The sequence below is a fragment of the Hipposideros armiger genome, unplaced genomic scaffold (genome assembly GCF_001890085.2).
Source record: "Hipposideros armiger isolate ML-2016 unplaced genomic scaffold, ASM189008v1 scaffold_518, whole genome shotgun sequence".
Taxonomy (NCBI): Eukaryota; Metazoa; Chordata; class Mammalia; order Chiroptera; family Hipposideridae; genus Hipposideros; species Hipposideros armiger.
Window position 1 is genome coordinate 956522 of NW_017731868.1, and position 27850 is coordinate 984371.

At 44.3% G+C, this 27850-nt stretch overlaps 1 protein-coding gene across 1 annotated transcript in view; it reads left to right on the plus strand.

The window, feature by feature from the left end:
• Positions 1-17168, plus strand: part of SMC1A (structural maintenance of chromosomes 1A) — a 37919-nt gene extending 20751 nt beyond the window's left edge. The window contains exons 20-25 of the mRNA XM_019668143.1: positions 11796-11952; positions 12431-12585; positions 12703-12854; positions 13965-14034; positions 14315-14425; positions 14857-17168. Coding sequence (XP_019523688.1) covers positions 11796-11952; positions 12431-12585; positions 12703-12854; positions 13965-14034; positions 14315-14425; positions 14857-14940 — 729 coding nt within the window. The 3' untranslated portion in view covers positions 14941-17168. The remainder of the gene's footprint in view (positions 1-11795; positions 11953-12430; positions 12586-12702; positions 12855-13964; positions 14035-14314; positions 14426-14856) is intronic.
• The last annotated feature ends 10682 nt before the right edge of the window (positions 17169-27850 follow it).

Below are 27850 nucleotides of genomic sequence, written 5' to 3' on the forward strand. Positions count from 1 at the left end.
TCCTCTCTTTTTCTGTTTCAACTATCTCTAGCACAGGCTGCTTTTATCTCTCACGTGGACTACTGCAGGAGACTCCTAAATAGTTTCTGATGCTTTCCAATCCATTATAGCCATGGGACTTGATTTTTAAAACACGTTTTATTATGGAAAGTTTCAAACATGCACAGAAGTAGAGAGAATGCTATAATGAAACCCAGGTACCCATTACTCAGCTTCAACACTTAGCAACATATAGTCAGTCTCATTTTTTATACTCTTCCCTCTCCTCATTGGCCTATTTAAACCAAATTCCAGATATTATTCCATTCATAGGACTCTTTTTAACAAATGTAACCACAGTATCATACCAAAATAATTTTAACTATAGTTCTGTAGTATCTGTAAAAGTTTAGATTTCCATGAACATCCCATAAATATCTTTTTTTTTTAAAGATTTTATTGGGGACTTGGGGTAGGACAACAGTGTTGGGGAATTGGGGAAGGAGACCAGCCAAGTTGTTGTTCTTCAATCTTAGTTGTGGAGGGCGCCAGTCACTATCTGGCTGCCCGTCGGCAGCTCGTGGCCTCTCAGCTCAAGGTGCTGTGTTCAATCTTAGTTGCGGGTGGGCGTACCCACCATCCCATGTGGAAGTCGAACCAGCAGCCTTGTTGTTAAGAGCATACGCTCTATCCACTGAGCGATCCGGGCGGCAGCTCAGCTCAAGGTGCCAAGTTCAGTCGTAGTTGCGGGTGGGCATAGCCCACCATCAAACAGGCAATCTTGTTACACCAGCTGAGCCATCCTGCCCACCTGTTGGCAGCTCAGCGACAGCTCACCTCGGGTGCAGCATCACTGACCCATGTGGGAATCGAACCGGCGGCTCTATTGCTCAGAGCTCACGCTGTTAAGCCAACTTTTAACCAACTGAGCCACTCGGCTGGCCCAAATATCTTTTTTTTGTTGTTGTGGTTTGTTTGCATCAGGATTAAAGTGAGGTCCATATGTTAAAATTGGTCTCTTCTAGTCTATAACATTTTCTAATCCCTTTTTACTTTTTTCTTCCTATTTATGGAAGAAACTGGGTCATTGGACCTGCACAGTTTTCTACATTCTGAATTTGGCTGATTATGTCCCATGATGTCATTTAACATGTTCTTCCATCCCCTGTATTTCCTGTAAACTGGCAGTTAAATCGAGGGCTTGATTGGATTAGGGTTCATTTTTTATTTTTGGCAAGAATATATCCGAGGTGGTGCTGTGTACTTGTGAACATCCTTTTGCATCATATCAGTAGACATTGAATGTCAGTTCTCTCTCTATGTAATGATAAGATTGATCAGTGTTTAACATTGCTTATGCAATATTCTTGCCAAAAACTCAAACAAGGATCTGATCAAGTCTTTATATCCACCAATTATATGAAACACTGGTACCAGGACATGTTTAATTAAAGCTCAGGGATGCATTTAGCCAAATCCAAACTTTGGGAAACTAAAGGACAAAAGACCTGGTCTTTTCCATAAATAAATGGGAAGAAAGAAATAGAGAGGGAGAACTTTTATAGACTATAGGAGACAGATCAACTAATTGGAATATGTGGCCCTCCCTTGAATTCATTGTAAAGAAGAGAGAAGAAGGGGAACTTACAGATTAAATTAGATTTAAGAGACATGTCAGCCAATCACGATATGTATGCCTTATTTGGAACTTGCCTTGAAAAACCTGTAAAAAAAATTTTTAAAGATTTTTATTGGGGAATTGGGGGGATGGGAACAGTGCTGGGGAATTGGGGGAAGGGGAACAGACAAGTTGCTGTCGTTTTGTTCTTCAGTCTAGTTGTGGAGGACGGTGCTTCACTGGCCCAAGTTGGCACCATCATTGCGCTCTTCCCGGGCGAGGCAGATCGGTCGCTGGCATCTGGACGGCCGCTCACTGCGGCTGCTGGCCGCTCACACTGGCTGCTGGCTACATATGGTAGCCCATGGCAACCCACTGCCACAGGGGCTGCAGCCTACGCCGTTGCCGGCGACTCACGGCAACCCAGCTCCAGGTTGAGCTGTTGTTCAGCATGTTAGCTATAGAGGGCAGTGTCACTGGCCCTCAAATGTGGGCTCCAAACCGGGGCCCTCTGGCGTCCCAAGCCAGTTCTTAACCATCGCACCACTCAGCCGGCCCTGTAAAAATAGTTTTTATAAAACAATCAGGATGATTTGAACACTGACCACATAATGTATGATGTTCATGAATTGCTGTTAATATTTTTAGGTGAGTTAATGGTATTGGGTTTTATTTTTAAACCATCCTATCTTTCACAACAGTGGTTCTCAATGGAGGTGGGGTAGATTTTGAATCTCTAGGGGACATTTGGTAATGTCTGGAGATACTCTTGTCACACCCACTTGTCACAACTGGGCGGAGAGTACTACTGACATCTAGTGGGTAGACACCGGGGATGCTGCTAAATACTTTACAGTGCACAGGATGGCCCCCACAGCATCGAGTCATCTGGCCCAATGTCAGTAGTGCTGAGATTCAGAAGCCCCGTTTTAAAGATACATACAGGGCCGGCCAAGTGGCGCGATGGTTAAGAGCTGGCTCGGGATGCCAGAGGGCCCCGGTTCGGATCCCACATGTGAGGGCCAGTGACACTGCCCTCCACAGCTAAGATGCTGAACAGCGGCTCGACCTGGAGCTGGGCTGCCGTGGGTCGCCAGCGATGGTGTAGGCTGCAGCCTCTGTGGCAGTGGGTTGCCATGGGCTACCGTGTGTAGCCAGCAGCCAGCGTGAGCGGCCAGCAGCCACTGTGAGCTGCCGTCCAGAAACGGGCAACTGATCTGCCTCGCCTGGGAAGAGCGCAATGATGGTGCCAACTTGGGCCAGTGAAGCAATGTCCTCCACAACTAGATTGAAGAGCAAAGCGACAGCAACTTGTCTGTTCCCCTTCCCCCAATTCCCCAGCACTGTCCCCATCCCCCCAACTCCCCAATAAAAATCTTTAAAAAAAAAAAGATACATACAGAGGCCGGCTGAGTGGCTCAGTAGCTCAGTTGGTTAAGAGTTGGCTTAAGGACATGAGCTATGAGCAGTGGGGCCGCTAGTTCGATTCCCACATGGGCCAGTGACACTGCGCCCAAGCTGAGCTGCTGCTGAGCTGCCAACAGGTGGCAGGATGGCTCAGCTGGTATAACAACAAGATTGCCTGTTCTATGGTGGGCTATGCCCACCTGCAACTAAGACTGAACTTCACCTCGAGCTGAGCTGCTGCCCAGATGGCTCGGGGCATGGAGTGTGTGCTCTTGGCAGCAGGACTGCTGGTTTGACTCCTGCATGGGATGGTGGCTATGCCCACCAGCAACTAAGATTGAACACAGCACCTTAAGCTTGGAGGCCATGAGCTGCCAACAGGAAGCCAGATGGCGACTGGCGCCCTCCTCAGTGAAGATTGAAGAACAACAACTTGGCTGGTCCCCTTTCCCAATTCCCCAACACTGGTCCCCTCCCCCAATTCCCCAATAAAATCTTTAAAAAAAGATACATACTGAAGTATTTATGGATGAAATATGTCTGAGATTGGTTTTAAAATAATTGAATATAGAAAGGAATTGGGTATAGATGGTAGAGTATTTGCCATGAGTTGATAAATATTAAAGCTGGGTAATAGGTGCATGGGAGTTCATTATATCCTTTGCATTTTTGTGTATGTTTGAAAATTTACATAATATAAAGTTAAAAAAATGAAAAGCAATCATGATCTCTAAGTTCAGATGTTCTTAACCCCATCAATTTTTATGAAGTTCCCTGTCAGCCTTTCACGAGTTGCTTTTAGCAGCTCTTAATGATCATTGCCTAGATCCCATAAAGGTTTCAAAATGGTAATTTTTTAATGCTTTCACTCCTCCACTTATTAATTGGATATCTAAAAAGAAATTTCTTGCATCTACTATTTAGTTCCTTTGAAATACAGTTAGTATAGAGAAGGTAGGATAAATACTTAATTCTTTTCCTTTATTTACCAGCTTTTAGAATGAGTTGGTTGTCATTGTAATCTGTGAAGGTGGCCAGTGAGGGTTTTTAATATGTATTTACTATATAAACATAAGTGTTTAAATGTATTTTGATCTGTTTCAGTCTTTTGGAGTCATTTTCCTTTTTGATGTTCAAGTTGTCTTCATCCTTGGCCAGTGGGAGCCACTTCAAGTTGATTTTTGTTTTTGTTGTTTTTAGATGTTTATTATGGAAAATTTCATATGTTAAAGTAAATTAGTACAATGCTCTCATGTTGCCATCACCAGATTCAATAGTGATCAACTCATGGCCAAACTTGTTTTCACGTGCACCCCCATACACTCCACCCTCCCTTCCCATCCTTAGGTTATTTAAAAATAAATTCTGGACATCATGTCATTTCATGACATGAGATATTTGTAAATATCTCAGAATGTATCTCTAAATGAAGTAATTCTTGGGCCGGCCGAGTGGCTCAGTTGGTTAAGAGCTCGCTCAAGAGTTTGAGCTCTGAGCAACAGTGGTTCGATGCCTGGCCCGAGCTGAGCTGCCACTGAGCTGCCAACAGGTAGCAGAATGGCTCAGCTAAAAAAAATAAAAATAAAATAAGTAATTCTTTAAAATATGTAGAATCATTTTCATACCAAAAAACAATCATTCCTTAATATTGTGATTAGTATTCACATTTCCCTGATTGTGTGTCTCTTCTCCTCCTCCCTCTCTTTCCCTCTCTTGCACGCCGCGTGCATTTACTTGTTTGAACTGGGAGTCAAATGACATGAGAGATCTAGATAGATGGGTGATCGATATAGCAATTGGTTGATAACTGTCTTAAGTCCCATTTAATCTATAAGATCCCCCTCCTTTTTATTTTCCTTTGCTATATTTGTTGTTGTTGAAGAAATTGGCTCATTTCTCCTGGAGATTTTCCACAGTCTGTATTTTGTTGATTATATCCTGTGACTTTTGAAATCTTTCCCCAGAACAAAGCAAAAAAAGAGTTCTGCTATCCCCCATAGTTCCTGTAAGTGGGTAGTTATATGTAGATCAGTGCTGCTCAGTAGAGATATAATACTACCCACATGTGTAATTTTAAAAAGGTGAAATTAATTTTCATGCTACATTTTGTTTAACTCTGTACATCCAAAAGAGTTTCTTTGTTTCAGTGTGCAAGCAATATAAAAGTTATTGATGAGATATTTGACAGTCTCTTTTTGTGCTGTCTTCAAAATACAGTATATATTTTATGCTTACCACATATCTTAATTTGAATGCTAAAGTTTCCTCAGAAGTACTTGATCTGTATTTAGATATCCTAAAATTTACATTTGAAAAAGGAGAACCACATACTCAAGTTGTTCCAAATATACTTAAAAGGTTTCCAGTAACTGAATTGAGTGTCAGTTTTGAAAGTTAACCAAAATTCAATAAAATTAAAACTTTGGTTCCTCAGCTGCACTGACTATATTTTTCGTGCTCCACAGTCACATGTGGCTAGTAGCTACCTTATTGGATAGCACATATCTAAAGGTTTGATGATAAGATTCAATTTTGGGGTTTGTTTTGGTGAAGACTGCTTCATAAATAGCATTCTTACTTCCTTTGGGAGGTTTATAATGTCTGGTTGTGTGGTTTTTTCTGTGCAGTTTGCAGCCATGATGATCATTACCTAGATCCATTAAATTCATCAGGGGTTGCAAAATGGTGATCTCTTTAGTCTATCATTTCTTTTTTTGTTTATTTGCTGGAATACTATAAAGAGACATTTCCTCTCATCAATTCTTTGGTTACCTTGAGGTACAATTTGTATAGGAGAGGCAGGATATATATGCTTCATTCTTTCCCTTGATTTACATTTTATAAAATAATGAATTGTTTCTTTGGCATTCTCAAGATTTGCCCACTGAGTTGTTTTCAAATCATTATGAACTTACGGGTTTAAACATGTTTGGTGTGTTGTATTCTGTTGTGGTTATTATCCTTATTGCCCAAGTTGTCGCATCTTTGGCCAGTGGGAACTCATTTAAGTTGACTTGTGAATCACTTTTTAAAGTTAAATTTATTGGGGTAACATTGGTTAATAGCATATAATTTTTATGTGTACAAGATTATAATTGGACATCTGTACCCTGTTGCATGCTCTGCAACTGAAGTCGTTTCCTCCTGTTACCATATATTTGACCCCCTTTACTCATTCCTCCCTCTTCCCACCATCTTTCTCCCCGATAAATACCATTCTATTGTCTGTATCTATGAGTTTATTTTTGTTTGTTTTGTTTGTTACATTTTGTTTTATATTCCACATATGAGTGAAATCATTCAGTTTTTGTCCTTTTCCATCTGATTATTTCACTTAGCATAATATCCTCCAGATCCATTCATGTTGGCACAAATGGCACTATTTCATCTTTTTTATGGCTGAGTAGTATTTCGTTGTATATATGTGCCACATCTTCTTTATCTGATCTGTTAAAGAACACTTAGGTTGTTTCCATGTCTTGGCCATTATGAATAATGCTGCAACGAACATAGGGGTACCTATATCTTTATGAATAAGTGTTTTCATATTTTTCCTTTTTTAATTAATCAATTTTTATTAAATTTATTGGGGTGACATTGGTTAGTAAAATTACATAGATTTCAAGTGTACGTTTGTATAATACATCACCAAATATTTGACTCCACTTACCCTCCTCTACTAACCCTTCCCCGCCCCACCCTCTGGTAACCACTAAACTGTTGTCTGTGTCTGTGTGTTTTTTTCTTTGTCTGTCTTGTTCCTTTGTTGCTTTCAGTTTTATATCCCACATGAGTAAAGTCATGTTTCTTGACTTTTTCTGTCTGACTTATTTCGCTTAGAATGATAATCTCAAGATCCATCCATATTGTCTCAAATGGCAGTATTTCATCTTTTCTTATGGCCGAATAATATTCCATTGTGTATATATACCACATCTTCTTTACCCAGTCATCTATCAAAGGACACTTTGGTTGTTTCCATGTCTTGGCCATCGTGAATAATGCTGCAAACAATACAGGGGTACATATATCTTTATGGATAAATGTTTTCATATTTTTTGGGTAGATACTCAGGAGAGGGCTTCCTGGGTCATATGGTAATTCTATTCTTAATTTTTTGAGGAACCTTTGTACTCTTTTCCATAGCGGCTGTACCAATTTACATTCCCACCAGCAGTGTATGAACCAGGTTCCTTTTTCTCCACAGCCTCTCCAACAGTTGTTATTTCTTGTCTTGTTGATGTTACTGTTCTAACAGGTGTGAGGTGGTCTCTCATTGTGGCTTTGATTTATATTTCCCGAATAGTTAATGAAGTTGAGCAATTTTTCATGTATCTGTTGGCCATTTATATGTCTTCTTGGGAGAAATGTCTGTTCAGGTCCTCTGCCCATTTTTTTTAAAGATTTTTATTGGGGAATTGGGGTGATGGGAACAGTGCTGGGGAATTGGGGGAAGGGGAACAGACAAGTTGCTGTCATTTTGTTCTTCAGTCTAGTTGTGGAGGATGTTGCTTCACTGGCCCAAGTTGGCACCATCATTGCGCTCTTCCCGGGCGAGGCAGATCAGTCGCCGGCTTCTGGACGGCCGCTCACGGCGGCTGCTGGCTACACACCGTAGCCCATGGCAACCCACTGCCACAGGGGCTGCAGCCTAGCCGTTGCCGGCGACTCACAGCAGCCCAGCTCCAGGTTGAGCTGTTGGTCAGCATCTTAGCTGTAGAGGGCAGTGTCACTGGCCCTCATATGTGGGATCCGAACCGGGGCCCTCTGGCATCCCAAGCCAGTTCTTAACCATCGCGCCACTCGGCCGGCCCTGCCCATTTTTTAATTAGACTGTTGTTGAGTTGTATGCGTTCTTTATGTATTTTGGATATTAGCCCCTTATTGGAGGCGTTGTTTGCAAATATCTTCTCCCATTCGGTTGGTTGCTTCTTTGTTGTTGTTTTGTTTGTTTGTTTGTTTGTTTGTTTTTTGTGGTTTTTTTTGCTATGCAGAAGCTTTTTATTATGATATATTCCCATTTGTTTATTTTTGCTTTTACTTGCCTTTCAGGTCAAATTCATAAAATCCTCTTTGAACCCAAGGTCCCTAAGTTTAGTACCTATGCTTTCTTCTGTGCAGTTGATTGTTTCAGGTCTTATGTTTAGGCCTTAGATCTATTTTGAGTTAACTTTGGTACATGGTGACAGATAGCAGGCTAGTTTCATTCTTTTGCACATGGCATTTCATTCTTTTGCATGTGGCTCTGAATCATTTTGACAGAACTCTTGTAGTCTTTTGTATCTTCTTTACTTTCTGATCTGTCCAGGCTCATCCTCTACATGTCCCACGCCAAGACCTAGAATTAGCCATTTCTCCTAGAAGCTCTGACTTCCTTTAGTGGAAAATGCTATTATTTAGTGACTACCACGTCGATGCCTGTGGGTGGTCAACATCTGCCTAATTCGGGAGTCGGAGCTAGGCTTGAGTGGTAAAAAGCTCAGAACAAACCATCTGGACACTGGAGTGCTCATGGCTGCTGGGGTTGCTTGGTGCTCCTAGAACTTTTCAGTAGACTGGGCTAGGAAATGCATTTTTTTACTTTGAAGGAAAAAGTATCATGAGTTTGTATTGGTACTACCAATTGAAATTGTAATTCTCACAGTTTAACAACATTGTTGATTTTATGTTTGAGTCTCCAGTTATTCTTGCTAAAAATCTTGGTTCCTAGCAACACTAACATAGTAACATGTGTACTTTATGCTATTCTGTATATAATAGTTTGAAAATCACAATGAGATAGCATTAGTAACAATTTAATTATTGAATACTGTTTAAGATTTCCTTGAGGTTCTTTTTGTCATTAAGGTTATGGCTCCCTGGGCATGTACAGTTGTGTTCCTATGTTTTAAAGTAACTTGAAAGAATTCTTATGTTTCACTAGCTTAATATTACATATAGTCAGCTTTCTTAGTTTTCAGTTTTTAAGGGGTTGTACTTTTTATTTGAGCATTTTGACTTATTTTTTCCAACTTTAATTTTGAAAATGTTCAAACCTATAGCAAAATTGAAAGAATAGTATAGTGAACATCATGTGTCTTTCTCCTTAGATTCACCAATGCATATTTTGCCAGTGTGCTTGCTCTCTCATCTCTTGATTCCATCCCTCCCTCCCTTCGCATTACACTTTTTTTGTTTCTGCTGAACCATTTGAAGGAAGTTGCAGACTTCAACTCCAAATACTTCAGCATTCTGAGAGCAAGGTATTCTCCTCCATAACCGCAATTACATATTACACCTAAGAAAATTAATAATAATTTCACATCTAATGTCCTGCTCATATTCAGATTTCCCTAGTTGTTCCAAAAGTGTCTTTTATTGTTTTGTTTTGTTTTTTATTAGCTGTGATCCAATCAAGATTCATGGATGGCTTGTGGTTGTCCTGTTTCTTTATTTTTTTTTTTTTATTATTTTTTTTAGCTGAGCCATCCCGCCACCTGTTGGCAGCTCACGGCTGCTCAGCTCGGGCTGACTTGAACCTCTGTTGCTCAGAGCTCAAACTCTTGAGCGAGCTCTTAACCAACTGAGCCACTCAGCCGGCCCTGTCCTGTTTCTTTAGTTTCCTTTCATTATTGTTTAACTTGTTCTTTCTATAAATTGGAAGTGTGATCTAGCCTGGAGGCTTGATGGAATAGGGTTAAGTAATTTTTTTGCAAGAACATTTCATTGGTGACGCTGTGTACTTTTTTATTGTGTTATGCCAGGAGGCATATAGTGTCAGGATGTCCCATATTTGTTATGTTAAGTTTGATCCTCAGTTAAGGCATCAGTTGCCAGATCTCAACACTAAACATACATTTTCACATTTTTGAGTAGTTAGTGATCTTTAGGGGTGATTCTTGGGCATCTTGTTCCCCAACCATTTTTTTGCCTAGTGTTTTTCACATTTTGATTTCATTTATAATTATGTAAAATCTTTATATGGTTCTAAAAACCAAAAGTATAGCACCAGGTATATGAAGAGAAGTTCAGCTTCCTTTCCTGTCTCCTTTACCTCCCTTCTTCCATGCATAACCATTTTTAGTTAGTTTTTGGTTTATCCTTTTTTCTGCTGTACTTTTAAAATACAAATGTATTTGTATGCAAATATGTTCATATTCCCTCTCTCAGATAAAAGATGGCATTGTATTGTGTGCTTTCATATTTCATTACAACATATCCTGGGGATCTACTTTATAGCAGTATATAGAGATCTTCAGAAGGGCTTTTCTTTTTTTTTTTTATATCATTCTTTTTTTTTTTTTTTAAAGATTTTTATTGGGTAATTGGGGGGATGGGAACAGCCCTGGGGAATTGGGGGAAGGGGAACAGGCAAGTTGCTGTCGTTTTGTTCTTCAATCTAGTTGTGGAGGACGCTGCTTCACTGGCCCAAGTTGGCACCATCATTGCGCTCTTCCCAGGCGAGGCAGATCAGTCGCCGGCTTCTGGACGGCCGCTCACTGCGGCTGCTGGCCGCTCACGCTGGCTGCTGGCCACACACGGTAGCCCATGGCAACCCACTGCAGCAGGGGCTGCAGCCTATGCCGTCGCCAGCAACTCATGGCAGACCAGCTCCAGGTTGAGCTGTTGTTCAGCATCTTAGCTGTGGAGGGCAGTGTCACTGGCCCTCATATGTGGGATCCGAACCGGGGCCCTCTGGCATCCCAACCAGTTCTTAACCATCGCGCCACTCGGCCGGCCCCAGAAGGGCTTTTCTAACATACGTATATATTCATGTCCTTCCTGTGCTTGAAGTCATTCAGTGGTGTCTCATCTCCTCTGGGATAAAGTTCAAACCTCTTCTTACAAGACCTAAAAGGCCCTTCATCATTGGGCTCCCATGTGTGTCTCCAGCCTTGTCTCTTCCCCCAGCACCCATGTGAGCGTGCACACACGCACACACAGTGGCTACTCTTGCCATATTGAATTGCCTTTTGTGTGTGTGTTGGGGGTGGCTTTGGAAGTTTATTTGAATTGCTTTGAATGCCTTGAATGAACCATGAGCAAACCCCTGATGATGCTCCAGTCTGCCTAGAAGACTGTTCCTTCTCTCTGTCCTCACCATTCATTCTGTAGGCCTGCGCTTAAACATCCTCATTCCTAGAAGCCTTCCCTAGTCCCAGGGTTTGAGTTAGGTGCCCTTGTGTGCTGACCTGACATGTCTGTTTATCATTGTTGCGGTATCACCATACAGTGTTCTCATCCTTTACCTATATGCATTCTTCTGTTAGTCCGTGAGCTCTGTGAGCACAGGAACCATGGTTCACAGGATCTGGCAGCCCCAGTGCCTGGCACTTGGAAGGTATTCAGTGAATATTTATTGACTAAAAGTGGCAGAAAGGCACAAGCCCAGACACGCATTGCAATATCCATAAAACCTACAACCAAACTCAACTGGGATTTCCTCAGATATAGTGATCTGGAGAGCAAATGTGCGTTGCCTTATTCATTGTGGAGTCCAGACCAGCCTGTGTGGGAGCCTCTAGGTCACCCTGGGATGACGCTGGCTCGTGGCCTAGGCTGAGAGCCAGAGAGGGGCACCACCAGCTGCTCCTCCTGAGAGATGGAGAGGTTGACAGCGCCTGGGGGAAGGGCTAGAGATGAGAAAGCCGTGTCAGCTGGTAGGAATGGTGTCTACGGGAGGAACCGAGCTGGGGAAGAACCTGCCTTCCACAGGGGAACAGGCTCCCAGGCCCCATGCAGTCAAGGAGCTCTGTGGGCCTGGGCTCAGGGGCCTGGCCCTTCTTGATGTTGCTGTGCCTGGGGTTTGCAGGATGCTCAGGCCGAGGAGGAGATCAAGCAGGAGATGAACACCCTGCAGCAGAAGCTTAATGAGCAGCAGAGTGTGCTGCAGCGTATTGCTGCCCCCAACATGAAGGCCATGGAAAAGCTGGAAAGTGTCCGAGACAAGTTCCAGGAGACCTCAGATGGTAGGATTTTCCCTTTACTTGGGCCTGAGATGAAGACAGGAGGAGGCTAGAGGTGTGGCAAGGGCCTGTTGGTATACATCACAACCAGTTCCCGTTTTTATATGCTTGCTTTCTTGAAAGTCCCAAGAAGCCTAAACAGTAGGGGTTATCACACCTGTTTTATAGAGTGGAAAACTGCTGAGGTTCAGAGAGAGTAAATGACCTGCCCAAGGTCACACAGCTGGTTGCTGGTAGAGCCCAGGGGAGAGTCCGTGTTTATGTGGCTCCAAACCCATGTTTCTTTGCACTGTGTGGCTGGCCCACTGGATACAAGTGGTTGTGGGACCGTCTTCCTGGGAGCCTCCCCAGGCATTCCTCTCCCTCTCTGGGATGTCCCTCCTCTGTGGATTGTCGTTTGCAGGCCATTCTTGCCAGAGCATGGTCTTCAGCCTTGGCAGAGCCTGGGCACTGAGGGTCACCTGTCTTTTTCTCGTGGCAGAGTTTGAGGCGGCCCGAAAGCGAGCCAAGAAGGCCAAGCAGGCCTTCGAACAGATCAAGAAGGAGCGCTTTGACCGCTTCAATGCTTGTTTTGAATCTGTGGCCACTAACATTGATGAAATCTACAAGGCCCTGTCCCGCAACAGCAGTGCCCAGGTAGGCTGGAGCCTCTTACCCAACCAGCCCCCACCATCCTCAGTTGCCTTTTCCTCTAGGCTTCCTACCCCCATCCCCATCCAGACCTAGACCGAGATCCATCTACCTGCCTCCTAGGCATTCCTGGGTCCTGAAAACCCTGAGGAGCCCTACTTGGACGGCATCAACTACAACTGCGTGGCCCCTGGCAAACGCTTCCGGCCTATGGACAACTTGTCAGGGGGAGAGAAAACAGTGGCAGCTCTGGCCCTGCTCTTTGCCATCCACAGGTAAGGCTGTGCCCCCCAGAGCAGTTGGCAGAGAGACTGAGCGGCGTCCACTGGAGCCTCTGGGGCCCAAGGATATGCAGAGGTGAAGATGGTCTAGTGGACTCTGGATTGCATCCCTGTTTCCCTGCCTACTGCAACACACCTGGCCTTGCTTTCCTAGACCTGCGTTCCCTATCCATCCTCCTCCACTCAGCATGCCCTCACTGGCCCCCCCGCATGTATTCAGGCCACCACCAGGCTTTTGCTCGCATGGTTGCTGGCTAATCAGCCCTTTCCGTGCAAATCTAGCTTGATTGTCACCTACCACTCCTTCACGTCTCATTCTCCTCATGTTCCTCTAGGAAACCTGCTTTGACCACTGGCCTACCCTGCCCTTCCCCTCCTAAGTGCCAGTAGTACTGAACCTGACCCCCACAACTTAGTGCTTGATTGTACAGCATCGTTCAGTGAACATGTCTCAAGGGCTGCTCTGTACCAGACCCTGTTGGGTTAGAGACACAGATGAGTCAGACATGGTCTCTGTCCTCAGGGAGCTCATGGTCTAGTGGAAGCCAGATGTGTAAACAGACAGTGAGCTGAGTGTTATAACGGGTGAGCGCGGATGCTGTGGATGCACAGAGGCGGGACACCAGCCCAATTGGCGGGGGTTGTGAGTGGCCAGGGAAGGCTTTCAAAGGTAGAGTAGGCAACACTTGAGCAGGAAATGCAAAGAATGAGGAGAAGTTGGCCGGGGAGACGAGTAGGCATTCCAGGTGGAGGGTGCAGCACGTGTACAGGCAGGGAGACATGACAGCATGGGGCAGGTGGGTGGGCACACCTCCACGTAACTTGGTTGGTGTTGCCAGAGCCTAGGACACCTTGATCCCAGCCAGCTTGGAAGCTCCAGAGAGGATTGTGTCTTCTGGTTCTACAGGATCCGGGAGCATAGGGCGGGGTGCAGAGGAGAGTTCAGTTGGTCTGTTGGCCTTTAGGGGCTCAGGGAACATTAAGGCCTGGGTTTTTAAGTCGCTGAAGAAGTAGAGGGGAAGCGGACCTGTGTGATGGACCCTGGGGCTGTCCCACCCCACCCCCACCCCATCAGTGTTATCTCACTTACTGGTTCCCTCCCAGCTACAAGCCAGCCCCGTTCTTCGTCCTGGATGAGATTGATGCTGCCCTGGATAACACCAACATTGGCAAGGTGGGTGCAAGGAAAGCGGGGCCCGGGAAGGAAACCCTAGGTTGGGGCTGGATTTCAGGGAGCAACTCCTGAGTGTGCCCTAGCCGTTCCTGCTCCTGTTCTCTGTGCCTGGGAGGCTGGGCCCACGGTCATCCACACCATGCTAGTGAGTCACTTCCTCTCAGTATCTCTTCCCCCTGCCCTCCACCCCCTACCCCACCCCTCTGCCTCTAGTTCTGACCGGAAAACACAAGGCAGTGTTAGGGCTTCAGCCCTAAGTGTCTGGTGGCCCCTCCCACAGGTGGCCAATTACATCAAGGAGCAGTCGACTTGCAACTTCCAGGCCATCGTCATCTCTCTCAAGGAGGAGTTCTACACCAAGGCTGAGAGCCTCATTGGAGTCTACCCCGAGGTAGGGCGGGCCTGGCTCAGAAGCCAGCCCCACTCCCTGCCAGACTCCCCAGGGCAGGAAGGAAAAGCCGCAGTGGAGGGACATGGGGACAGGGGAGCATAGCGACTTAGGTCCTGAATGGCCATCTGGGCTTGTTGGAGCCCTGCCCTGGAGGCTTAGCCAGCCCAGCTGGACAGGGCCATTGCATTTGGGGACAGGTGGAAAGGCCAAGCAGAGGCAGCCAGACAGCAGAGAAGAGGAGGAGAGTGCAGAGGTAGGCAGGGAGAGAAGGCACATAGGATGGAACACGTCCTCTCACCCAGAGAGAACCATTGCCTGGGCTTTGGGCAGGTATGTAAGGAGGAGAGTTTGAGGCCCCCACTCCTGCGACGCTAGAGCCCTCTTACTTTCTCCTTACAATTTCATTTTTCTTTTTCTTCCTCCTCCTCCAGCAAGGGGACTGTGTGATCAGCAAAGTCCTGACCTTCGACCTTACCAAGTACCCAGATGCCAACCCCAACCCCAATGAGCAGTAACAGTAGTTCTGCCCTCCTGCACTGTGTGGATCCCTAAGCTGCCCCTCGCCCAATCTCTGGATATTTGGCTCCCAACCTTCCCCTACCTCCTGTCCCTGTTTGCTGTAGTCATGGGATTTAGGCACTGCTATCAGCATGAAGAGGAACAGAGGTGGTGTTAGGTCTGGAGCAAAAGCTCCTGAGTTACAGGGAGCATCCTGACCTCTGGAAGGAGGTGCTGAGCTGAAATGAACTGAGCTGGACAGGACCATCTGCCCATCCCCCGCTTCCCCCTCCCAGCCCCACCCCATATCTACCCATAATCATGGGCCTATGAGGCCTCTTGCATTTTGCTTGTGTGTGGGTGTGTGTGTATGTCCGCATGTGTGCATGTGCGTGTGTTTGCAAAGTAATAAAGATATTGGAGACCCATTTTAGAAGGAGCCTAGGCTGAATTTGACTCCAAGAGCTTAGTATGACAGCACCCCAGAGCTAGGCAAAGGTTTTCAGGACCTCGTAGGTGTCAGGCAGTCACATGAAACTGCCCTCATTCACTCATTTTGTGTTTTTATTTATTCGTGTATTCAAACACATACTGAACACCCTTTCTTTGTCAGTCTCTGCTAGGAATACAGAGCTGAATCAGACATGATCCCTCCTACTAAGGAGATGCAGTGGGTTTAGAAGCTCTCTTGGTTAGCTGAATCATGTGTATAGGCACTTTGAGGAAGATGATCACCTCCAGGCTTCCTGGAGAAGGTCACATTTGAGCTGGACCTCAATAAACTGGCAGGATTTGGTCGGCACTAGGAACAGAGCCTGGGTTCTGGGGACAGGTATTTGCAGGTTTTAGTCCCATTTTTTTTTTAATCACTCACTAATTAGACCTTTCTGTGCCTCAGTTTCCTCAACTGTAAAATGGGGCTAGTAATATTACCTACCTCAGGATTTAATGATGTCAGGCTCCTCCCTGGAGGCCTTATCCCTGCTTGGAGACTACTAGGTGCCAACTTCTCAGAATACAGCCTTCTCATGCCTGGACCCCTGAGGGCTTCTGATCCCAGTTAGGGACTAAAGGAGCCTCCAAATCTGGGAGATGCTGAATGCCCTGGTTACTAGGAAAGTTCCAGAGCACCGATGGGGTTTACCTGGTAAGTGGAGGGTCTAAGGAAACCTGTAGCATCAATCATATATGATAAGCGGGTGCCTGAGCCCCAACATGAGTTGTGAGGAAGCAGGGGAGTGGTAGCCTGGGTCATAACATGGCCAATTACATGTGACGTTCCTTTTGGGAACTAACCATGTAAGCTGCAGGGACTGTGCAAAGGCAGCACAGCCTGCTTCCATGAGGTCAGCCTTAGCTCATTCACATACATCGTAAGAGCACTACCTGGTCCCAATCTGTATACTGCATTTTTGTTTTTTAAAAGTTAAATCAGTACACATTACTCAAGTAATGCATGAATTCATTCTTTTTAAGAAATTAGATTGTTAGAAATAAAGCTAGCCTCATTTAACTACCATTCCCCCCACCCTTAACTGCTTTCTTTTTATTGTACATCTATCTATACTTTGTTTTAAGACTTACATACATGAACTCATTGGAAATATTATTGTGTTTAATGCCAATGGCACATGAAATTGTTCTGCATTTTGCTTTCTTTAATGTTTTTGAGATCTATGCATGTTGCTGGTAGTCTTGTAATTGCTGTATAGATTGTGTAATTGCTGTATAGATTGCCATCATATGACTCTACCATATTTTACTTACTCATTTCTCTTATAATAGTAAGACTATTCTGCTATAACAAAATCCCACATAGGAGCATTGCGCGCGCGCGTGTGTGTGTGTGTGTGTGTGTGTGTGTGTGTGTGTATGAAAGTTTACCTATGATTGATTCCTAGAAGTTGAAATGCAGTCATAGACTATTTATATTTTTGTTTTTAATAGATGCTTCCAAATTAACCTCCTGTACTATTTACTCAATATTTTTCTGAGGTTGCCTTAGGTCTAACATCGTTATCTACTTCAATTTCATCCTAAGTAGTGATATCTGTGAAACCACAGGTTTGATGTGTTATGTTTTTTGTAATGAATATTAAAAGGCATAACTATCAAAACAAACAAAATTTGTCTGTGTTCAACCAAAGAAGTCCCATACCACCAGTGTGGGACTGTGCTCTAGTTTGGGAAGTACTGGCATATGTGGAAGAGCATAATTTGGGAGTCACCTTGGTTCAAATCCCAGTTGTAGAAACAAGCCCATTAACCTCCCCGAGCCTCAGTTTCCTCACATAGGAAAGGAGATACTAGAAGCCTACCTTGCAGCAGTGTGGGGAGGATGAAATGAAATATGTTTGAAGCAAATTGGCTGGCACCTAGATAATCACAGGCCTTTAAAGGTAGTGACTGCTATTCTCCCCATTTACAGATGAGAAAACTGAGGCTCAGGAAGGTTAAGTGACCCAGCTATGAGTTAACAGTGAGGGTTTGAATCTAGGTTCCGATTCAGCCTTGGGCTTTCGCCACTGTGAGGGTGATTATCAACCTTGACTGTCCACTGGAATCACTTCTGAAGCTTTGTCCTTTTAAAAAATCAAAGCAATATATACACTGGTTAGAAAATAAGTAGTACAGAAAGGCTTATAATGCAAAGCAGCAGTTTCCTGGTGCACGTCCAAGGGATGTGGAGCTCCTTGCTCTTTTATCCTGGAAATCTAATTCAGTAGGTGTGGATAATAATCTGAATAACTAATTCCAGCTTCACAGGGTGGAAAGGATTACACGAGATGCCTTGGGCAAGGGCCCTGGCACACAGGAACACAAGTGCTACAAAGGACTTAAATCCTGAGGACCAGAGAGGTGAGATGACATGCCTGAGATCCGAATATTTCAGGGGCAGAGCCTAGACCTCAACTTGAATCTTCTCTGTGCTTTCCCAGTGCTTTCCTATTGTGCCAAAATGCCTCATATCATCACAAGGTAGCACGGCTCGGTGAAGTCTGTGCTCAGAGGAGAGCAGACACCACGGTGTGTTTCCAAGAGGAAGCCGGATCTGACTAGCGTCCTTAGGGCCCATTGGAGGACAGTAGGTTGAATCCCTTATACTCTGTGCACTGTAACCTTGTTCTAGGGAGTTGAAGAGTACTCCATGACAGTGTCTATCTGTAATTGGGCACGCCACTCAGGAAATCACGGTGTTGCACACCAGAAACACAAACATGAGTCAAGTCTTTATCCCGCTTTTGAGGAGCTCACTCTTTAGTTGGGTAAGCAACTCATAAAATAACTGTTAACCATTCAGTATGAACAGTGTTCTGACAGGAGCACAGAAAAAAGAGGGGCATCTAGATTAGATACAGGTTAAGGGAAGGCATCCTGTAGTCTAGGAGGTGACACCTGAGCTGAGTCTTCAGGTACTGGTAGGAATTAGCAAGTTGAGGAAGTGGAAGGAGTTTCCAGGTAGTGGAATTGGTATGCACAAAGACCTGAAGGCGAGTAATAGCAAAGCAATTCAGAAATACTGAAGCATAAGGTGTCCCGGGGTGGGGGGAGCAGCAGGGAATGAACCTGGAGAGGTAGTCAGGAATCAGATTTGAAGAGGCTCCTAAGAGCCTGGCTACAGAGTTCCGATTTATCTCATGGGACAGTGTGGTTCCCAAACTGGCTACACACCAGAAACAGGGGGCGTCCCAGCCCCAACCTCTAAAAGTTCAATTTCAGTAACTGCGGTGGGGCCTCAGAATCTTGAGTGCTATGAGGGTCAGCACATGACTTTAGGTTACAGCCAGATCTGAGAACTGTAACACGAAGGCTGTGAAGGAGTGATGGAATGATTTTAGGGGAGGCGGGGGACTCTGGATCAGATGGGAATTAAAAAAGAACAACCACCTTTCTGGCCAGCCGGTGTGGAAATGGATCAGGTACATGCACATACTGGATGCTCCCATGCCTGTCGTTGCCCTGCTGTTCAATACTTAGTGTATTGTATTTGCTTGTTTTGTCTCTCTGAGTAAGCAGTAAGCACCACAAGGGTGGGCCAGGGTTATCTTGATACTGGTACATTTCCAACAAAAAGCACAGTGCCTGACTTAAAACAGGCACCCAATAAATAGTTTCTGAGTGAGTGAATGCATCAATGAATGCATTTGTGAGGGAGAGGGGGGCGGAGATTAGTTAGGAAAGTATTCAAAATACCAGGAGGCCTCAAGGGCAAGGGCAGTGGGAATGGATTGGAGGTGATAGGGTACGAGCTGTTATGAGCGTTATCATTATGGACGATAATGAACAAGACTTGGAGACTGATTACTGGATGTGGAGGGTGGCTGAGAGGCTAGAATGAGCCAAGAATCCTACCCTATCCCAGTCGTTCGTCCTCATCCATCTGGGTCAGAATCTTCCAGTCTCTTCAGCAACTGGAATTTCTCACTCAAGTTAAACAGTCTCTGTGCTGTGTGGTCTCCCCCTTCCCCCAGCCATTGATTCATTCATCCAGTTCAATAAATCTTGGCTAAGCACCTCCTGTGTGTACTGAGGCTCTTCCAAGCCAGGACTGACTCATTTTTCCTACCTCGACATGTCTTTGAGGGCTCCCCCAGGTAAAACTCATATCCCTTTTACAGTAACTTAAAGTGAGATGCCCAGATGTCAGACCTGTAAGGGAACTTACAGACTGTCCAACCCCTTCCTGACGTCCTTGGAGGGGAAGGAACTTCCCCCAAGGCCCTACTACTAGGAAGTGTTGGAGTCAGAACAGGAACCTAAGTTTCCTTTCCACATCACCCCTAGAGCTTGATCTCCCCCATCGCACATCAGGACAGGCAGAGGCGGCCAGGGAGAAGGTGGGACTTAAGTTGTCCTTGAAGGTCGAAATACTGGACAGGCCAAACGAGAAGCTTGCTAATTGCTTTTTGCTGCTTCTGCTGTGAGGATGAAGACCATTGTCAGCAATCAGTCTGTGGACATTCCGGAAAAGGTCAACATCACTGTGAAGTGATTCACAGTTATTGTGAAGGACCCCAAAAGCACCCTGCGGAGGGACTTCAGTCATATCGATGTAGAACTCGGTCTTCTTGGAAAGAAAAAGAAGAGGCTCTGGGTTGACAAATGGTGGGGAAATAGAAAGGAACTGGCTCCTGTTCACACTGTAGTCATGTACAGAACACGATCATGGGTGTCACGTTGGGCTTCCGTTACAAGATGAGGCCTGCGTGTGCTCACTTCCCCATCAACGTTGTTATTCAGGAGAATGGTTCTCTTATTCAAATGTGAAATTTCTTGGGTGAAAAATAACATCTGTAGGGTTCGGATGAGATCAGGTGTTGCTTGTTCAGTATCTCAAGCCCAGAAAGATGAGTTAATTTTTGAAGGAAATGATATTGAACTTGTATCAAATTCAGCTACTGTGATTCAACAAGACAAACAGTTAAAAACAAGGATATCAGAAAAATTTTGGATGGTATCTATGTTTCTGAAAAAGGAGCAGTTCAGCAGGCTGATGAATAAGATCTAAGTTGTCCAGCTACAGAAACACCAAAATGTCAGGTGATTCTTCAGACTTCTTTGTGATATTTTAAAGATGCAAGAAAAGTGATGGATTGACAAAACAGTTTGCCAATGACACTGCCCTCTTCTGGAAACCTTCAGCAAGGCTGCCATGCCCACCGTCCCTCCTTCTAAGGCATTTCTTAAGCCTGAGTTGCCATGCTCTGTACATGTGACCTCATAATCCTGGCCACAGATGATTAGGCTGGCATAGTATCTGACTCAAGGACAGTCGATCTCTGGGTTTGCCAGCGGCCTGTTAAATGGACTGATGTAAAAATTCTGCCTCATAGGGATGGTCTGTATTGAATGACAAATGTATGAAACCACCAGAGCCTTTTTTCAGTGAGGCTGAATGTGAGGCATTCAGAAGAAGTGAACAATTAGAGTTTGGTGTGGCAGAAGTGGTAGTGGATGAGGGGTGCCAGAAACCAAACAGCAAAAGCAAGGAGAAACCTACAGAAACTGAGACATTTGTAGCATGAGAATGTGAGGCAACAAGGTAGCAGAAGCCATGAAGCATGAAGCCAACAATGGGCCAAAAGGACAGAGAAGCCATGAAGCCATGATGTAGGAGGAGCCACGAAGAAAGCAAGCATGAGACAAAACCCTGAATCAGTGAGATCTAGACAGCAGCAGAAGGCTCAAACAGATAAGATCCACGAGACAGCAGAAGGATGACACTGCAAGAGCCACAAGATACCTAGAACCACGTAGCAGCAAGGCAACAGGCATCGAAGAGGCAGCAGGAATTACAACGCAAGCAGAAGGTACAACACAGAGAAGCCCCAGACTATTTGGAACTGAATCCCCAGAAGCCAGGAAGCTACAGGTGCCAGGAGGTCCAGAAGCTGTGAGGCCCAAACGCCCTGGGCTAGCGAGGAAGGGAACAGAGAGAAGGTAGTCAGTAGCAGTAGCAGTATAAATACAGCCAGAAAGAAGTTGACACCATTTGGGGAAGCACTAGAGAAGGGATCAACAGATGCCTGCAGCTGAGGGAGTGACAAGATAACCAGGCTCGAGAGCTGCTTTGGATCATGAACCATTTTCAAGTTTCTGCTCTTCTGTGGGGCTGCCTGTGTAGCTGTTTTTGTCTTCCTTATTTTTCTGTGAATGCTTCAATAAATCTCCATCTCTAACTTGAATGTGTCTGTTCCTTGTAATCTAAAAGAGGTTAACACTGTGCTGTGCATTTTACTTTTTTTTTTTTTTTAAGCTGAGCCATCCTGCCACCTGTTGGCAGCTCAGCAGCTGCTCAGCTCAGGCCGGGACTCAAACGGCTGTTGCTCGGAGCTCAAACTCTTGAGCGAGCTCTTAACCATCTGAGCCACTCAGCTGGCCCTGTGCTGTGCACTTTAGATGGGTGTAGAGCAGGGCAGAAGCTCTTCCAGGTGGGCTTGAACCAAGATACAGGTGGAAATTCACTCATTCTGCCTCTCATACTCTCACCAGTACAGGTATTTTTCATTTACTTATTGGCTTCTTTTTTCGTTCATTCATCCACTCATCATTTATTCACTTATTCATGCATAACGCATTCATTCATTTATTCATGCATTAATATAAGTACTTATTCATTTGCTCATTTGTTCTTTCCTGTATCCACTCAGTCATCACTTTTTCGTCCATTCACTCAGGAAGCATACATAGTTTCTGCTGCGTGTCAGGCCCCGCACTAGGTTCTAGGTATAAGATATATTCCCTGAACTCCAGGAGTTCACAGTTGAATTGGGGACTCAGATAGTAAGCAGATAAGTGTGATGGATGATACACAGAAGTCTAGATGATGCAGAGTGGGAGAATATAGGATCATTGGGTGGTTCTTCTTGGGGTGGGGTGGGGTGGAGGGAGTACTAAGAAAAGCATTTATAGAGAAGGGGCACTTGAACTGGGTCTTAAAAGAAGAGTTGGTGTTTACCATGTGGAAAGCGGGGAAAGAACATTCTAAGCAGAGGAGCCTCCTAAGTACAGTTATGTGAAGGGTATGAAAGTGCATGGGTTTGGGGGAGCCGGCATTGTCCCATGCAGTGGAAGAAGTGGCAGAAGCCAGGCAATCAAGCTGAACTTTGACCCTTTGGGCAATGGGGATCCATTGAAGCAGGAGAGTGACAGAGTTAGAGTCATATTTTAGGAAGACGGCTGGGGACATGAAGCACTGACCTAAATAATATACTTTAAGAAAGAACACGTAATGTCATCATTAGAGGCATGAATGAAGACCCTGGAGTCCTGGACGAGGGAGGAAGACGTTCCACCAGGAGACTAAGGAAGACTTTGGAGGAGGTGGAATTTGAGCTGAGCCTTGAGGAATAGGGAGGATTCCAACTGGCGGAGATACGGAGTAAGGGCTTTTCAGGCCTGGGAGACGTGAAAACAAGCAAGGAGGTGGGTGTGAATATGGCAAGTTTGGGCTGACAAATATTCCAGTTTGACTGCAGCAGAGCTGCATTTAAGGGAGAGGCAGAAAGGGAGACTGAAGCTTTCCCCAAAGTTTTTTTTTTCTTTTTTTAGCTGAGTCATCCTGCCACCTATTGGCAGCCCAGCGGCTGCTCAGCTCGGGCTGTACTCAAACCGCTGTTGCTCAGAGCTCAAACTCTTGAGCAAGCTCTTAACCAACTGAGCCACTTGGCCACCCCTTTCCCAAAGTTTTCTATGTCCTGGTGCCTTAGGTCTGCAGGGACAAGGGAATTTGTGGGAAGGGGTTTAAGTGGTGGGCAGGAGTGTCCTTTTTCTGTGCTTTTGCAAATCAATTTTAAATACATGTTCATTTAAAAATAGAAATAATACATGCACATTATTTTGACATCAAATCAATAAAATCAGTACAAAAGGACATTATGAAAAGCAAGGCTCTACTGCTCCATACCTCCCTACCGCCCACTCTACCATTTTTAATTATTACCAACCACTTTTAGTTATTTCTTCTGATTGTTATATCCTATCTAAATATGTGCTATATGGGCATTTGTCTTTTATCAACTTCAGACATTATCCATTGGTGTCCTGTTAAGACAAATGAGGATTTAGATAATTTACACCAAATTCAACTCTTGTCCTTCCTGCTTCTAATATAATTTAGTTTCTCTATTAGATACCTTTTTGAACTTAAGTAACACCTTTGTTTCTTGTTCCATGAACTTGAGAATATATTTTTTTAAAGATTTTTATTGGGGAATTGGGGGGATGGGAACAATGCTGGGGAATTGGGGGAAGGGGAACAGACAAGTTGCTGTCGTTTTGTTCTTCAGTCTAGTTCTGGAGGACGTTGCTTCACTGGCCCAAGTTGGCACCATCATTGTGCTCTTCCCTGGCGAGGCAGATCAGTCGCCGGCTTCTGGACGGCCGCTCACTGCGGCTGCTGGCCGCTCACGCTGGCTGCTGGCCGCTCACGCTGGCTGCTGGCTACAGACGGTAGCCCATGGCAACCCACTGCCACAGGGGCTGCAGCCCATGCCGTCGCCGGCGACCCACAGCAGCCCAGCTCCAGGTTGAGCTGTTGTTCAGCATCTTAGCTGCAGAGGGCAGTGTCACTGGCCCTTATATGTGGGATCCGAGCCGGGGCCCTCTGGCATCCCAAGCGAGTTCTTAACCATCGCGCCACTCGGCCAGCCCACTTGAGAATATTTCTTGACCAGAACTTTGTTAAATGATAATATCTTTTACTTTTGCTCTCTTCCCCACCATCAACCTCCCAACTTCTGTTATCTTGTCTTTTATATTGTCAAAATTGATAACACTGAATGCTGTTCTGTAATCATGATTAAGTTTTTTTGTGTGTTTTATCTATAGTTTGATAGTTTGATTTTAAAGGTTGAAAAGCAATAAACAGTTATGTTAATATGACTATACATATTTATTGCAGGGCCAAATAATGTACTTTTATAATTTTTTCCTTGTAACAGTTTTTCATTTTTCCTCAAGTTTCTAATTCTTTTTTCTCTTTCACTATTTTACTTTATTATATATTCTATTTTCCTTTCTTTTCAAAATCTCTATTATATTAAGTATTCCATCAAGCCCACTCTTTCACACAAGAGACCTTCTTTCTGGAGCCCTTCATCCCCTTCTCAAATCTGGTCTCACTGGCTCTCTAGGCCTGATGGACAGCTGTCATTTTGGGACTTTTCTTCACTGCTTTCCTTGGTTATACCCACTATTTACTGGTTCCAAGGGTTTTGTTTTTGTTTATTTTTTCCATTTTTAAATTAGTTTCAGGTGTACAAAAGAATGCAATAGTTAGACATTTACACCCCTCACAAAGTGATAACCCTCCCCCCAGTCTACCCCCTGACATCGTATCTAGCTGTTACAATACCATTGACTATATTCCCTATGCTGTACTCCATAAAGAAGAATGAAATCTTACCATTTGCAACAACATGGATGGACCTAGAGAACATTATGCTAAGTGAAATATGTCAGATGGAGAAAGACATAAATACTCTATGATCTCACTTATATGTGGAATCTAAAGAATAGAATAAATGAGCAAACTTATCAGAAATAGTCTCAGAGATACAGAGAAAAAACTGAGGGTTGCTAGATGGGAGGGGGGTTGGATGAGGGAGAAGGTGAGGGGATTAAAAAGCACAAATTGGTAACCATAAGATTGCCACGGGGATAGGAAAGACAGTTTGGGGAATATAATAAAAAATGTAAAGATTTTGTAGGGTATCCGATGGGCACTTGTCTTTTTTCCATTGGTTTCTTTGTTTGTTTGTTTTAGCTGAACCATCCTGCCACCTGTTGGCAGCTCAGCAGCAGCTCAGCTTGTGCTGGGAATCGAACCGGCAACCCTGTTGCTCAGAGCTCACACTCTTGAGCAAGTTCTTTTTTTTTTTTTAAGATTTTATTGGGGAATTGGGGGAGGGGAGCAGTGTTGGGGAATTGGGGAAGGGGACCAGCCAAGTTGTTGTTCTTCAATCTTCATTGTGGAGGGCGCCAGTTGCCATCTGGCTTCCTGTCAGCAGCTCATGGCCTCTAAGCACAAGGTGCTGTGTTCAATCTTAGTTGTGGGTGGGCGTAGCCACTATCCCATTTGGGAGTCAAACCAACAGCCTTGTTGTTAAGAGCACACGCTCTATCCACTGAGCCATCCGGGAGGCAGCTCAGCTCAAAGTGCCAAGTTCAGTCTTAGTTGTGGGTGGGCGTAGCCCACCATCTAACAGGCAAACTTGTTGTTACACCAGCTGAGCCATCCTGCCACCTGTTGGCAGCTCAACAACGGCTCAGCTGAGGCGCAGCGTCACTGGCCCATGTGGGAATTGAACTGGTGGCCCTGTTGCTCAGAGCTCGCGCTGTTAAGCCAACTTTTAACCAACTGAGCCACTCGGCCAGCCCTTCCATTGTTTTGATAGTGCACATTCTCAAGTAACTTTCTCAGAAAGGCTGTATAGGAGGTAGACTTCCTGAATGTTTGCATGTCTAAAAAATATCTATTTCATCCTTACACTTGGCTATCAAGTTTGAGGTTCAATGTCATTTTCCCACAGAACTTTGAAGGCATTGCTCCACTTTCTTCTAGCATTCAATTTTTATGATAAGAAGCCTAATATCAGTCTGAGTCTCATTGCTTTATAGGCAACTTTCCCCATCTCTTTTTCTTCTTTCCTTCGGGAATCCCAGTGATATGAACGTTAGATATTTTGTTATAGTCTCTCTTCACTTTTTTTCCCTAGTCTATTTTCTCTCTGTTTTCCAGATTGGGTAATTTCTATTGTACTTTCTTCAAGTTCACTGATTCTTGCCTCTGTCCTCTTTATTTTGCTGTTAGCTCATCCATTGAGCTTTTTGTTTTGGTTATTGTATTTTTCAGTTCTAAAATTTCCATTTGATTCTTCTTTATATCTCATTACTGAAATAGAAGTTTCTATTTTTTTTCATTTGTTTCAAACATGTTCCTAATTGTACAATGAAGCATTTTTATGATGGCTTCTTAAAAACCCTTGCAGATAAATTTTAACATCTCTGTCATCTTGGTGTTGGAGTCTATTGGGTGTCTTTTCTCATTCAAGTTGAGATTTTCTTGGTTCTTGGTATGATGCGTGATTTCCTATTGAAACTTGGGAATTTGGCATATTGTGTTTTGAGACTCTGGATCTTATTTAAATATTTTGTTTTAGCTTGCCTCCTCAGACACTGTTCTGAATGGCAGCATAAGAGGGATACTGACTTGTTACTGCCAGGTGGGCGTGGAAGTCCAGGATCCACAGTCAGTTTGTATTGACACCCCAGGGGGTGAGTTTCCTCATTACTCTTGGATGGGGGATGGGAGTCCCGAATCCCCACTCAATCTTATCTGACACCACCCCAGTAGGAAGGGGTGATTCTTTATAGCCAGTTAGGGTGGAAGTCTAGGCTCCCCACTTTGCCTTTGTTTTGGGACCACAGTTTTTTTCTGTGGTGTTTGGCTGGAGTAGAGTGGTTATTATCTAATTACCACCTTCTCCAGCACTAAGTCTGGATTATGTGAGGTGAAAAGCAAACCAGGGAACTTACCACCATGTTGCTCCTCTGCTACCAAGGTCCTCAGTAGGTTTGCCTTCTTTCCTAACATAACAGTCTTCTTATGTTAATTCAGAGTGTGCCAAAAAAAATGTATACACATTTTAAGAAAGGAAAGCTTTATTAAAATTGTAATGCTCAATACATACCGATAACAAAAGATGAATACAAGTCACGTTTGACTTCTGCAATTACAAGAGCTGCTCAAAGTGGTTGCCATCAGCGTCCAGACACTTCTGATTATGACGAACTACTGCTTGAGCAACACTGACCAAAGTGTCTACTTGTATACATTTTTTGGCACCCCTGGTATACAATGTCCCAGGATTTTAGCTGTAGTTGAGAGGATTAAGGAAAAAGCACTTCTGCTCTATCCATCCCCTCTTTAAGTAGTTATTTTTTTAAAAATTGTATTCTGCAATTTCATAATTATGTATTCAGGTTTGGGGATTATTGGTTAGGTCCCTTCATTTTGAAGTTCTTCAACTCTGGGAATTTCTTTTATTTCTTTGATACATTCCTCTCTTCTGTGTTCTTTGTTCTCTCCTGGACTCCTTACAGTTCGATGTTAGACCTACTGAGTTGATTGTAGGTTTTATCTTTTCTCTCCTTCCCTCTCCTCCTCCCTTCTTCACCCCTACGTACTTAGCTCTACTTAACTCTCCATCTTTTCCTTTTGTTTATGTTCACTTTCTGGGAAAAGATTTAATTTTATCTTCCAACTCTTTTATTGCATTTCTTTTCATTTTGACAGTCACTTTAAAATTTCCATCCAGAGGCCGGTGACCAATCTGCCTCATCTGGGAAGTGCGCAATAATACCGACATGGGCCAGTGAAGCAACATCCTCCACAACTAGATTGAAGAACAAAACGACAGCAAC